General features: G+C 42.6%; 1 protein-coding gene across 6 annotated transcripts in view; it reads left to right on the forward strand.

The window, feature by feature from the left end:
- sipa1l1 (signal-induced proliferation-associated 1 like 1) overlaps nucleotides 1-12962 on the forward strand; it is a 71330-nt gene that overhangs the window by 30725 nt on the left and 27643 nt on the right. For 4 of the 6 annotated variants that reach the window (XM_054760842.1, XM_054760844.1, XM_054760843.1 and 1 more), the window contains 4 exons: nucleotides 5035-5096; nucleotides 10346-11870; nucleotides 12059-12281; nucleotides 12367-12497. In XM_054760842.1, the coding sequence (XP_054616817.1) occupies nucleotides 10473-11870; nucleotides 12059-12281; nucleotides 12367-12497 (1752 nt within the window). In that variant the 5' untranslated portion in view covers nucleotides 5035-5096; nucleotides 10346-10472. Of the gene's footprint in view, nucleotides 1-2270; nucleotides 4936-5034; nucleotides 5097-10345; nucleotides 11871-12058; nucleotides 12282-12366; nucleotides 12498-12962 lie in introns of those variants that run through there. The other 2 variants (XM_054760845.1, XM_054760846.1) reach the window with 2 other exon arrangements.

Genomic DNA, 12962 nt, shown 5'->3' on the forward strand with positions numbered 1-12962 from the left:
TCTGTGCCACCACGGCAAACTTGTGCATGACAAGTTTTGCACCCAGCCGCAATGTCTTTTTCAGACTTTAATGAAAAATAGCACCATGCGGCCGACATCACGCCTGCTTCATGCTACATTGTTAGCACACGGTGCTGTTATAATCACTGGATGGACGTGCTGGGGTGGAGTCTGGAACCGACTGCTTCCATTGTAGCGCCGGTGTCAGAGATTTTAGATGCAGGCCGATAGAATACAATACTTGTTTTTTGCAGATATCGGCCCGATATCAATATTGCATCGGGACACCCCTAGATGTAAGGCCATCAATAACATTTTTTAAACATGTTTTATTTATATTTATTTGATCAATTTGTCAAAGATCCTCAAGGCCTACTTCATTTGACTCTGTGGAAGTACAACGACTGTAACTCAGAGGTTGAATTTGAACATTCCCCCCAATTGAAGTAAATCACAGTTGGATTTAAGCCCTATTTTATACAAATGTGCCCTTTTGCTTCAGCCCGTTGAAAGGCTACAGTGTCTACATAAGGGAACTAAATGCGCTCTCTTTCTCTTCAGGCACCCCCCTCCCACCCACACACACACACACACACACACACACACACACACACACACACACACACACACACACACACACACACAGTTTTTCACCGTGACTAATGGTAAAAATCTGATTGCTCTGGGGTGGGTCTGCAGCTTCTCTGGTCTTATCTTTTCATAAACATGCTTCAGCGCAATATTACTGATGTATTTGAATGTTTATACACTAAAACATCTGAGGCTGAAAGTTTGACGATTCTCAGGGTCTCATTTTTTTGCGAATGCTGAAGAACACCAAGAAACTGCTTGAAAACCTCAACAGTTTAATCTAGAGACTTCACATTGCTTTAGTTTGTTGAGATACAGTGATATGAATCAGAGGTTTTCAAAGTGTGAGGTGGCCCTCCCCTGGTATGTGAAGAAGACTTTAGGGGAGGTGCAGCAGTATGAAAAAAAGAAAAGAAAAGAAAGAACATTTTTCATATCTGCTAAATTCAGTTATGTTTAAAAGCTTAAAGTGTCAGTGACATGATTTATCAGCTTTGCTTAGATATGTTATGTATTGTTTGTAATTATGTTCTACATTGTTCGTTTTTGAAAGCGGACGGTAAATTCACAAAAATGACATTTATAGTTCATTGTGGCAGCCATGACCAGCTCGCAGCAAAGTGTCATTTACGGAAGTGAGGTCATCGGGGTGACGCTTCTCAGCTATAGCCGAGTAAACAAACGCTTCTCGAGGTAGGTCATCGACTTTGTTCGGTATATTTTCCATCAAAATAGTAGTTATGCCAAAATATCGTGTTGCTGCTGGATGTTTATAGTACACGAATGACAGTGTAAGTTTGTTTTCTTTTCCAAAAGAGGAAAGTTTAAGACAAAAATGACCGAAGCAAGTGCAGAGAACGAGAGACAGATGGAAGCACATCTCAAGTTTTTTGTTGTTGCATTCTTCATTTCACGGATGACTGCTTTTAAAGGAACAGCTTTACAGGAAGTATTTTGCTTGAAAGGACGGTATAAATACATTTTGAAAAAGAATGCTACTCCACTGGCGGAATAGTACCGGCCGCTACACAGGGGGGAAAAAAACAACAACTACTTCAAAGTTGCCACAGAACAGAGTTAGTCATGTCTTGTTTACATATTGTACAGTGTATTCTAAACACTATTTTACCATAGCGACAAGGCTGCAAAGCATCATACATGTTATATAAACTTCTTTTCACAGTGATATGCTGACAGTAGAGGGTGGTGGTGGCGGCAGTCACTGCAGCCACGATGGCGATGAAATATGAACTAAATCAGGCTATAATGACCTCTTTACGCTCATTAAGCCGATTTCAAACAGTTGACGGATAAGCAGCTCCAGAGTAATTTACACCTTTTTCTGTTTTGAAGGCGCCCAATTTCATCTCCATGTCTTTAGGTTTAAGTCATGTCCTGCAAGTTCTCTACATCATCTCCAAATGTTTCTCCCTTCTTTTCTCCTCAAAAAACAATTGACACGTCGCTCAAATCTTCACTACAATCACTGTAAACACCCGCCGTCTCGTATGCCGCCATGTTTGTGTAGCCGAGCGGTGTCACCCGGATGACGTCACTTCCGGAAATGACACTTTGCTGCGACAACGAGTTTGTCACAGCTTCCGCCTGTTCGCTTTCAAAAAAAGTAACAATGTAGAACATAATTACAAAGAATATATAACATATTTAAGCAAAGCTGATAAATCATGTCGGTGACCCTTTTAAAGTGATTGGATTTTTAGTTTCCACGTTGAGAGAGCAGCGTCTCGGGTGAGCGGAAAACTGCATAATATGCAACAGAACAGTTTTTTGTGGCGTGTGGGAGGCTCCGACTGTTGTAGTCTCTGAGGGAAGGTTCACTTTGCCATACTCTGAATACCCTATCTGTACATAAATGACTCTTTTAGGACGCATGCGACTACATAGCATGTGCATCGACAATATTGAACTGAAAGTTGTGTTGCAACATTGTTTTTAATGCATGAGGATGTTTATGCAAGTATTGAATTTGCAGCAATTATGCATGAGTCTAACTAACATATTATATGTTTCTTTATTCATCTGGAGTCGTTATATTACACAGTGTTGGTTACAAAGTGGATAGTTGCAGGGGTTTGCTGTGAAGTTTATTGATGTTTTAGGAAATATTTTAAGCTATTTAGACTCACTCTTTCTAGACATACAGAGGAACAGGAAAACATTTGTGCAATGTGAGGATGTGAGTTGATCGAGGGACAATGTAGAAATGTCGGTGAGAGATGAAGGGACAGCCCAGAACTGAGCGGTCGCATGGCTTCTTATGACCCTGAGTTTCAAGAGACTAACAGAAGATATGTTAAATAACAATGAATATTGTAAAATGTTTGTTAATGCATTAGTGCTGACACTTCTTAACACCCCAGAAAATCAGCCCTTGTTTATTGAACTATTGCATTTTTTGTCTTGAACAAATCCTCCCACTTAGATTTGGAGTGTTTGACAGGTTCACCCACTCCATGTGCAACCTGTCGCTTCCTGCCGTACAAGCAGGAAGTTGCAGAGATGTGCTTCCTGAGACAGATCCCATGGCTGCAGAACAGCCAGGAAGCGAGACTGTTTTCCACACGACATGACATCAGTGACAGCCTCCCGAATGAATCTTTTACTTTCATCACACACTTGGTCTTAAGCTTGTACACCATATTAGTAGTATAGTCATAATGTGCTGAGTATTTTTTTTTAGTGGATAGTAAATTTATCCCGCTTAACAAGCTGAACACTGACTACTCTAAGCTCCTCTATAAATTGTCTTTGAGAATATATCATAAGATGGTAGCTCACTTTTGTGAGATAAGGTATACTGTATATATTATTTCTGAACAGTACCTACAGTATATACTTTTTAACTTAAAGTAGGGATCCAAAATGCGAGTTGCAGAGGGTGGAGAACATCTCCTTGGTTCCTTATGGTTCATCTTATTTATTCCGCATGCAGCTTGTGTCAGCTTGTGCTTTTATCATCTAGAGTACACAAGTACTGTACAGTGAAGAGCGTGCTGCTTCCAGTCCTACACACTCCTCTTCTCTCGGCAGCGTTGTTCCAACTCACATTCCCACGCAGAATGTGCCATTTTGGAAATCAGCATCTCACTTCAGATGTGGCAGTCCGTGGTTTACATAGTCAAAATAAATAATTCGCCGGCCCCTCCCCCCCCCAACTATTACCCAACTGCACAACTCTTGATGAAATAGATTTTATTTAGGGTTTTAGATATTAATTTTTCCGCTACGTCCTAATGGAGATGATCACATATGCCTTCACTTAATTGTGATACTCTTCTATGCATGGTTCCCCTATCCGCTTTATTTATCCTCATCTCAAGTCCCTATTCTCGATCTCATTTTCTCTCCAAAGCATCTCCCTGTCTCCTTGTTAATTACACCAAAGATCTTTTTCTCTATTATTCACCACTCTGCTATTTCTGTCACCCTCGGTGCCATGCCTGATTTAGCTGTTACCAGCAAGGGTCTGCAGTGGTTGTTGAAATGAGGGGAGGTGTGCGCGTAGGGGGGTTGCATGTACTGCAGCCCAGTGCAACAAAAAACGGCTGTTAAGCGCCACCTGATTGGCACAGATTAGAGGGCTCTTTGGTGATTGTGTGGAGGAGGCTCTTGCGGGGAACCAGCTCATTGCTGCTTGTCAGAGCACAGCTGACTGAAGCGTTTGCCTTCAATTGTTGTACTCCTTGGTGCATTCACATGTTAGTCTTCTGTGATTGTAATTAGGTGGATGAATTTGCCTTTTTAAGCACATTTTTTAGGATCCCTCCGAAGGTCAAGTAAATTTTTTTGTTTTCCCGTAGACCCACGTAACATTTAGAAGAGGTTCATCTTTTTTGAAAACAAAAATAGTCCGTATTTTACTGATCTCATTTGCAGTGTCACTTCTGTCTATCGCATGGTCGTATTAACATTTTGACTTTTTGTATTATTTTGGAATCTTTCTATTGATTTTTGTTGTTAGAGCTGGCGGTTATCAAATGTAACAGTCTCTGCGCATGGTGAAAATAATCAGCAGGATAAAAAAAAACTCTAATGTTTTGGCATTTCTGTGGTACACTGACGATTTTTTAGCTGTTTGCATTGGAAACAATGAAAGCCTCCACGTGCTTGATCAAACAGGACTGAGATGACGCCGTAGCCATTTGTGTCATTGTTGCACACTGTGGCCTTCGAACACACAAGTGGTACTCTGATGTAAATCCAGCCCTACTTTTTTGTTCCTCTCCCTTTGTCATCATCAGCTCTTTTGTCCACTGGCACATAGCAATAAATATGCTGCATAAAGACTTTGGACGATGTTTACTGAAATGTGACACAGTCCAGGTATATGGTGCACAATTCTGAAAATGATTTATTTAGTAGTCAGTGAAAGAGCCACAGGCAGAATTTGCCATTTGAACTTTGGTTCTCTTCTCCTTTCAGCTGGGTGGTCGGAAGAGATTTAGCTAGCCTCAGAAGAAGGAGAGCTGTGCATCACCCTCCAGGTAGGATGATCAGACATTTCCCATCAGGATGTTCATATTCTCTTGCACACCGCATTGGAAAAGACGACGTCTGAATGAGTTTTTCCTAAAATAAGCAGTTGAACTGCCAAAGTCTGATGTCCTTGAAATTGTGCGGGTTGAAATTGGACAAAAAAAGTAATGAAATCAAGGGGGAATGGATTATTACTAGGCTTGTTTTGCTTTGTCTTTGTTTTTTTGGTGTTTTTTTTTTTTTTTGGAACATACTTTTCCAACTTTTCCAAAAGACGGACCTTCAACAGGCGCAAGAGCTCAGCTTAACTCCCAAGAATGCTGTTCAGGCAGCATTGCTTTTTCCTTGGCTTTTTTTGCGACGCTTATTCTAAAAGAAGGGCCAGATTCAACAGTGGCTGTGATTTAAAAACAAAAAAACTGCAGGCATTCCAGCAATATCGGTGGGAACACACTCAACTAAGGTCTGATAAAGTTTTGTTTCTGAAATTTGTTTTCTAATTTGAGCAAATCAGAGGTTGACTGGGTTTCAGTCATCCGGTGTCTAAGCCCTACCTCACCAATCAGCTCTGCAGAAGCAGGCGAAAAGCAAAACAGCAAAGCACGTTTATCTTTCCACACAATTACACTTTCACTTTGAAAGTCTCTGAGCTGAAACTCTGTCACTTTGGGTTGTCTGCTGCTTTGCCGTTTTCAAAGAGAATAATGTTTGATTTATTTTTTCCCCCCTCCTTCCTTATCGTCTTATCCATTTCCTCCCCTGCATTCAGACAAGCTGAGATGAAATGCTGTGTGGCGTTCAGATAGCTTTAAGAACATCAGTTACCGTTTCCATTTGACTTGACATGTTTCAAATATGTGCATTGGGTGTAGAATTCTTCGGCTGTCGGGTGTTTCCTCACTTTGAAAACATCGTAGTTACTTTCAATGCTTACATCCAAGACACGTTTATGAAAAGGAAAGATAACTTTTTCATCATTTCTTCTCGTGATGTGGTCATTAGTAGACCTATCACGATAATTGATACATCGATTAATTGAAGGATTTTTAAAAAATGAAGTCGATAATTATGCCCGGCCTGATAAATTGACGCGCACGCATGCATGTGTGTTTCATTTCCTCGTCTCTCCGTACCACACAGGCTGGATGACAACAGGGTTCACTCCGCAGATGTCCGTGCACGTTGGTTCTATAATGGAATGAACGGAAAGAGTGAACCCTCCTCTCATTCAGCCTCTTTGTGGAGCCGGGGCTACTAGTGAGTGGCTACAGAGCGCTAGCAGCAAGTTAGCCTCGTGAGCCAGCATACGCAAGCATGAATGAAGGCTCAGAAGCGAGTGCCACGGCCCCAGTGTGGGAATATTTCGTTTTTAAACAGAATGAACAAGGTGAGCGCATGAACACTGACAAACCGATATGTCGCATATGTTCGAAAGTCGTAGCGAAGAAGAAGGGGAACGCGACCAACTTGTATGCACACTTGAAACACAACCATCTTTTTCAGTTTTCCCAACTGGGGGAAAAAAATACCACTGGAGGTGCAGCAGAGCCTTCGTCCCGACAGCCAACGCTTACTGAGGCGTTTGGTCGGCATAAGCGAAAGAGCGCAAAATGTTGCACGTTCATCGACAGTGTCGCTCGCTACATTACAAAATAAATGCAACCTTTTAATATGGTTGAAAAGACATTTTGGGAAATGTTAGAAATGTTTGACAGATGTACAAATTACTTGGGAGAACGTACTGTACATGTACATGTCACAAACAGAAATTCTTCAAATGTATAACCAAGTGAAAGCAGACATGTTGAAGAAATCAGAAAAATTGCATTTTACTTCGCTAGTGGTCCAGCTCAAATATGACCCGCTACGTTAGTTTAACAATACACTACATAACTACAGTACATATGTGTGTGTTTTATTGGAGTGTTTTTTTCTTAACAGAGACAGGGTCTATTTTTGTTTTTTTTATTCTGATTATGATTTTTATTTAAATGCAATTTTTTTCTAAAAGAGACAGTTATTTTCATTTCTTTTTTTGTTTGTTTAATTTATTATGTTGTTTGTTTAATTTTATTTAAAAGTTCTTTACATTCCAATTCCAATTTTACATACTCTTGAGGAATTAAAGTTTATTGCTTTTGATATGATCTACTCTCATTATTATGCCATATAATTAATGAAAAAATTGTCGCAAAAATGCCGTCAACAAGATCGATTATCGCCAATAATTTGTAGGACAATTATCGTCCAGCAAAATGTGTTAATTGGGCTGCAACTCACCGTTATTTTCTGAGTCGATTAATGATGAATGTTAATGTTGTTGTTACGACTAATGGATGCTTGCTTTCATGGATGAGAAAGGAAATTGAAAATTATTCACATTTGAGAGGCGGAAATCAGAGGTAATTGATATTATTTAATAACCAATGAATCAAATACCAAAATAATTGTTGCTTAATTGCATAGTTGATTAATCATTGATTAATTATTGCAGCTCTACTGGTCATCGTTGTTTTTAATCTCGAGGTTCTCATTAGTGTCACTTGCTCTGCTGTAACTTGGCTGCAAGACGTCAAAGTTTGAGTCATCCCTTCTTAGTCATACATATGACTGCCGGGCCCACCAAGAGGGAGGAATCGGTTTCTTTATGTGTTGAGACTTTAAGTGCCTTGTTTTCTCACTACAAAGTGGATGGGTCAGACCCCGTCTGTCTTCCTGTTGTCAATGGGCTGCACTTCTTTGAAGACGTGATTTCAACGAGACAAAATGGACTCATCAGTGCGCGAATATTATTCTGGTAAAACAGGTGTGGTGTAGCAGAAGGAGAACACACTAGGCACCCTGTGTGACGCACTCTTGGTGGTTAAATCATTTCTTCTTCCATCATTTTAATTGACGTCATTCTGCCTTGTTTGTGTTTCTGGCTTCTGCATTCCAGCTTATTCAGTGATGAACTAGCAACTAAAATGGTAACCTCTATTCTTACTTTTTTGTAAGAATGTTTTTTTTTTTTGTAAGAAAAACAACTGACAAGGCCGCAGTATTTGTCATATTACTTTGACTACAACAAAAGATTATGATACGTACATGCCCTATATGTAAATGCAATGCACTGATAACATTGTGTGTAATTACACTAACATAGTCTGACCCTGGACTATGAATTACCTGAAATTCAGTAAAATACTGTTTTTCTATGCAGCAAAGGATACTGTTTCACAAGTCCCCCAACTCTAATCAAGCAATATTTCTATGCTACATGCGTTCCGATTTGCAACTGCAGTTAACCGCTCAGATTTTATGGGTCGTCTTGTTTTTTTTCCCCCTCTGACTCTGTTTCCTGTCATTGTTTCCTGTCAAACAGTCATCCAGTTCACATATGTTGTCATGTTCAGGTGTTCATGAATCATTGCGCTTGTTGAATTGATGCTCATACTGGTACAACCTTGGACGGAGGCCAAAAACAAGTGTGCGTAAGGAGTGATATCACCGTAATAACAGTAATGACACCACAAATGACATAATGCGCATTTGTCTCAGCATGGCTTTGCTCAGAGAATACATACAAATGAGCCTGATTACAGTTTTAAGATTCAGTTGATGATGTTTTATGTGTGGTGTAACTCGATCCTGTAAATAGTCACATGGCAAATAGTGATATTTCACATACTTACAGTTCAACCCCGGAGATCATTTTAAATACTGTATATCTGAAGTCGTTTGAGTTGATACTATCGCTACTTCAGACCTTAAAGGCTTATTTTTTAGCATATCAAACACACCCGCAACACACTTCCATGCAGTATTTGTGTGTAAATGGAAATCTCCCACTCGCTCAGATGCGCATTCCCAACACCTGACAGAAAATGAGCAGTAGTCACCTTTGAGGTTGTAGATACTAGACTTCAAACGCTGCTTGCTTCATGCAAGCCACAGCTGAAACAGACCTCTTTGAACAAGTCTCCATCAGGTAAAAGAGGTCATTATTCCCCAGTTTTTATATTTCCAGACAGTATTGTATGCTGCCGCTTGTTTTATGAGGTATGTATCAAGTTTCTGCCATTGACAAATAGCAATTGCCGTGTTGACCTCATTATAAGTCGTTTGTCCTTAGAAAACGACCTGAAAAATACGGGTTGCCTTATATTCAGGGTGTAGAGATTTATTCACGCCAACCAACAGGTTGTGCCAAAAGACCTCTCAAGGGAGTCAGAGCTTTTCTTCCTGTCAATGATCTGTAAAAACAACTGATAAGGCTGCAGTGTTTGGCATATTACTTTGAATGCCACAGCAGACCGCTTATACTGTCCGTGAAAGTAATACAGTCATAACATTGTCTGGAAATACACCGAAGTAGTCTGATCCTGGATTATGAATGATCTCAAATTCAGCAAAAATAATGATTTTCTATGCTGAAAAATACGGGTCGTCTTGTATTCAGGTTCTAGAGATGTATTCATGCAAACCAACAGGCCGCGCCAAAAGACTTCTCAAGGGAGTCAGAGCTTTTCTTCCTGTCAGTCACGCACACCAATGGCTTAGTGAGATGTAACCGTCATGCATAGACCAGTCTCAAAGAAGCGACTAAAAGTTTGGGCAAGTTTGAAAACAACAGAGGAGTTATGACGCTAATTGTAAGATCAGTGATCACTTAGTGACGCAGTTATGAAACAACTACCAAGCAGCTAGGAAATAGGTAGGAATAGTAATAAAAAAGGTAAATTTTGTCGTGCCAGCGAATATTCTCATTAATCCCGGTCATTGGATATTCAGGGCATTGAATTGATTGCAACTGGACTGTTCAGGTTGTCTTAGAAGACGTTTCGCCTCTCATCCGAGCAGGCTTCATCAGGTCGTGCTCAATGAATAGGTGGGGCGATACTAGTCTGACTAGGTAGGACAGCCCTAGTTGGTGCAGGATCCAAAGTATTTATCCTCTAAAAGTAGAGGCATGTCCAGACAAGAAGGGTTTCACACCTTTTGTGGTGCCAACAAGTGGTTCAGATCAAATGGAGTGGGGCCTCAGCCAGCCAACAACAGGTGTTTGGGTGGAATCACCTGGAGGGCATTCCATTCAGACGTAACATGCCTCTTCATTTTGTCACGCCTTGAAAATGAGAGGTCGTCTAGTATTCAGCTCAGTACAGTACATACTTTTGTGTGTGATATAGCGGGTATTTGGAAAACTGCAATTTGATTGAGTCTTGAATGTCCGTTGGTCTCACTTTGGTTTTCCTTTCTCTCACTCATTTTGCAGAGCCAAATGTGTCCTTAAGACCCTCTCGTCACTTCGCTACCAGTGAGCATTATGTTGAACCCAATCTAAATCCAGAAACTCCCCACTCCTACCTGTGCCCTCCATTTCCCTGAACCCCAACTTCACGATGACCAGTCTCAAGCGTTCCCAGACAGAACGCTCTGTTGGGGGCTCGGTGCCAGCAACCGATGAGTTCTATACTCGCCGTTTGCGTCTGCCCAATGGAGGCGCACCACCACCCCGCAGCGAGAGCGCTCATATTTCTTCTTCCTCCACCACTGGCACTAATCCTGGCGTCCCCAAGATGGGAGTCCGGGCTCGTGTGGCCGACTGGCCCCCTAGAAAAGATGGTGGGGGCGGAGGTGTATGGCATATCACAGTGGAAACTGACTCACCCAGTTCCACCACCACCAGCTCTTCGGGAAGTGGTGGAAGTGGAGATCGAGAAAGACTTGGTGGAGGTGGTGGTGGTGGTGGTGGTGGCAGCGGTGGCAGTGGCGGAGGGGTTGTCTCAGCTGTCACAGCCCACAGCAATTTGTCAGCCAAGCTGGGCCATCTCATCAGTCCTCAAGACTCATCCATGCTCCGCAATATCCAGAACACACTGAAGAACAAGATGCAAATGAAAGGAAAGGACAATCGTTTTTTGTCGCCGGATGGCTATTTGGGGTCACCTCGTAAAGGTATGAGACGCATCCGACAGCGTAGTAACAGTGATATAACAATTAGCGAACTGGACGGCGATGGTAATGAGGGCTGGTCTTTCTCTGGGTGGACCCCCATGCACCGAGAGTATGGAAGCACTTCATCCATAGACAAACATGGTGTGTCAGGGGAGAGTTTTTTTGACATGCTCAAAGGATACCAGTCGTCTGAGGCCCCCGATCAACGAAGCCCAGCCCCAGAGAGATTAACCGAGCTGCTGACTGTAGCCCCTGTGAAACAGGCTGCTCTGGATTTGCCAGATGGCCCCATGGGACCAGCCAGAGGTAGTCCTGCCAGTCGACTTAAGGAAAGAGAGAAGCATTTGAAAAGGAGGTCGAAGTCAGAGACCGGTGGAGAGTCAATATTCCGCAAGTTGCGCAGTGTGAAAGTAGAAGGTGACACATCGAGAGCTGGGTCAGATGCTGAGGATGGAGGGAAAGGTGACGACAGTGCGCCCCCTCCTAAACCTTGGATGTGCCAAAAGGGCTTTGCCCATTTTGATATCCATTCGTTACTCTTTGACCTCAATGAGGTCATCCAATGCCGGCAGTCAGGAGCCAAACGCAAGAACACCACTACGGGTGCCTCGGCTGCCGCTGCTGCTTCGGCCACGTCGTCCCTCTCCTCCAGTCAGAGCGTAGTGTACGGGTCACCCTGCGGCTCGCAAGAGGAGCTGAGCAAAGAAGGGATAGGAGGACACGGTACCAACCCGGCCTTGGACCCAGGTGATGACAAAAACAACGACCTTGTGCTCAGCTGCCCATGTTTCAGGAATGAGATTGGCGGAGAGGGTGAGAGGAACATCGCTCCAGCTAAACAGGTACTTTTACTGTCATCATTACCCGCATACTTCAGGTTACTTTGTGACTCAACATTCATTAATGTGCTGGTCTTACAGTACATACTGTAGCTATTTTCAGTTCGGAAGCACGGGAAATCACCCTCTCCTGGTGACCGCTATGGTATGGTACGGTTGAAGGACTTTCCTGTTTGTCTTGACACTTTTAGCAAGGCAGCATTGGCAGTGGTGGGAGCTCAAGCAATTCTACTAGTAGTCCAGAGGAAGGACCGCTGGAGGCTACTCTCACTACTCATTTTACGAACGCCGGTGTGGCAGTCCTGGAGGCCCCAAAGGACGGCCCAAGTCAACACGCTGACCGGTCCAAACGGTATATCGTGGAACATGTTGACCTCGGAGCCTATTACTATAGAAAGCACTTTTACCTTCGAGGTAAGCACAATACGATTGTATTCGATTGTCGATCAGTTTGCTTGCTTTTGTTGTCACGTGGTTCCAATTTGTGCCTGACCCCCAGAACACTGGAACTACCTGGGGTTGGATGAGAACCTGGGCCCGGTGGCAGTGAGTCTCAGGAGGGAGAAGGTGGAGGAGCACAAGGAACACGGCCAGCAGTACAACTACAGGGTCATTTTTAGAACCAGTGAGGTAAATTGAGAGATGCATGATTATTTTGTGTTTTCTTTTACTTAAATTGCATGAGCCCAGCGTTATTTTGTTTGTTGTTATTTCTCTGCACATGCACGAGGATGCAACCTCTTTATTTTGTTCAACAGTAGTCGGTACATAATGTTTTGGAGCATTCAAACCCTGGGTTGTCTGCTTTTCAAGCCTCCAGCCCCCACTGTGTCTGTTAGCTGACACTACTTCATAGTTTTAGCATTGTATTATGAATTTGGCTATAGCTTCCAGTGGGAGATAATGACACATAGGAGCCATAGAGCTCGTCCCCGTTCCCCAGGACAAACACCCACCCACCGTCTTTCTCAGTCGTCATCTGCTGAACGACGGAGCTGTGCCATTTCGCGACTGAACAAGACAAAAATAGTGCCAAAGGTATTTGTGTGGAAGAGGAAAAAGCCTTGCTTTCATTTTGAAGCACGCTCTAATAGC

Source organism: Dunckerocampus dactyliophorus, chromosome 19, assembly GCF_027744805.1.
Source record: "Dunckerocampus dactyliophorus isolate RoL2022-P2 chromosome 19, RoL_Ddac_1.1, whole genome shotgun sequence".
In the NCBI taxonomy this organism is placed as follows: Eukaryota; Metazoa; Chordata; class Actinopteri; order Syngnathiformes; family Syngnathidae; genus Dunckerocampus; species Dunckerocampus dactyliophorus.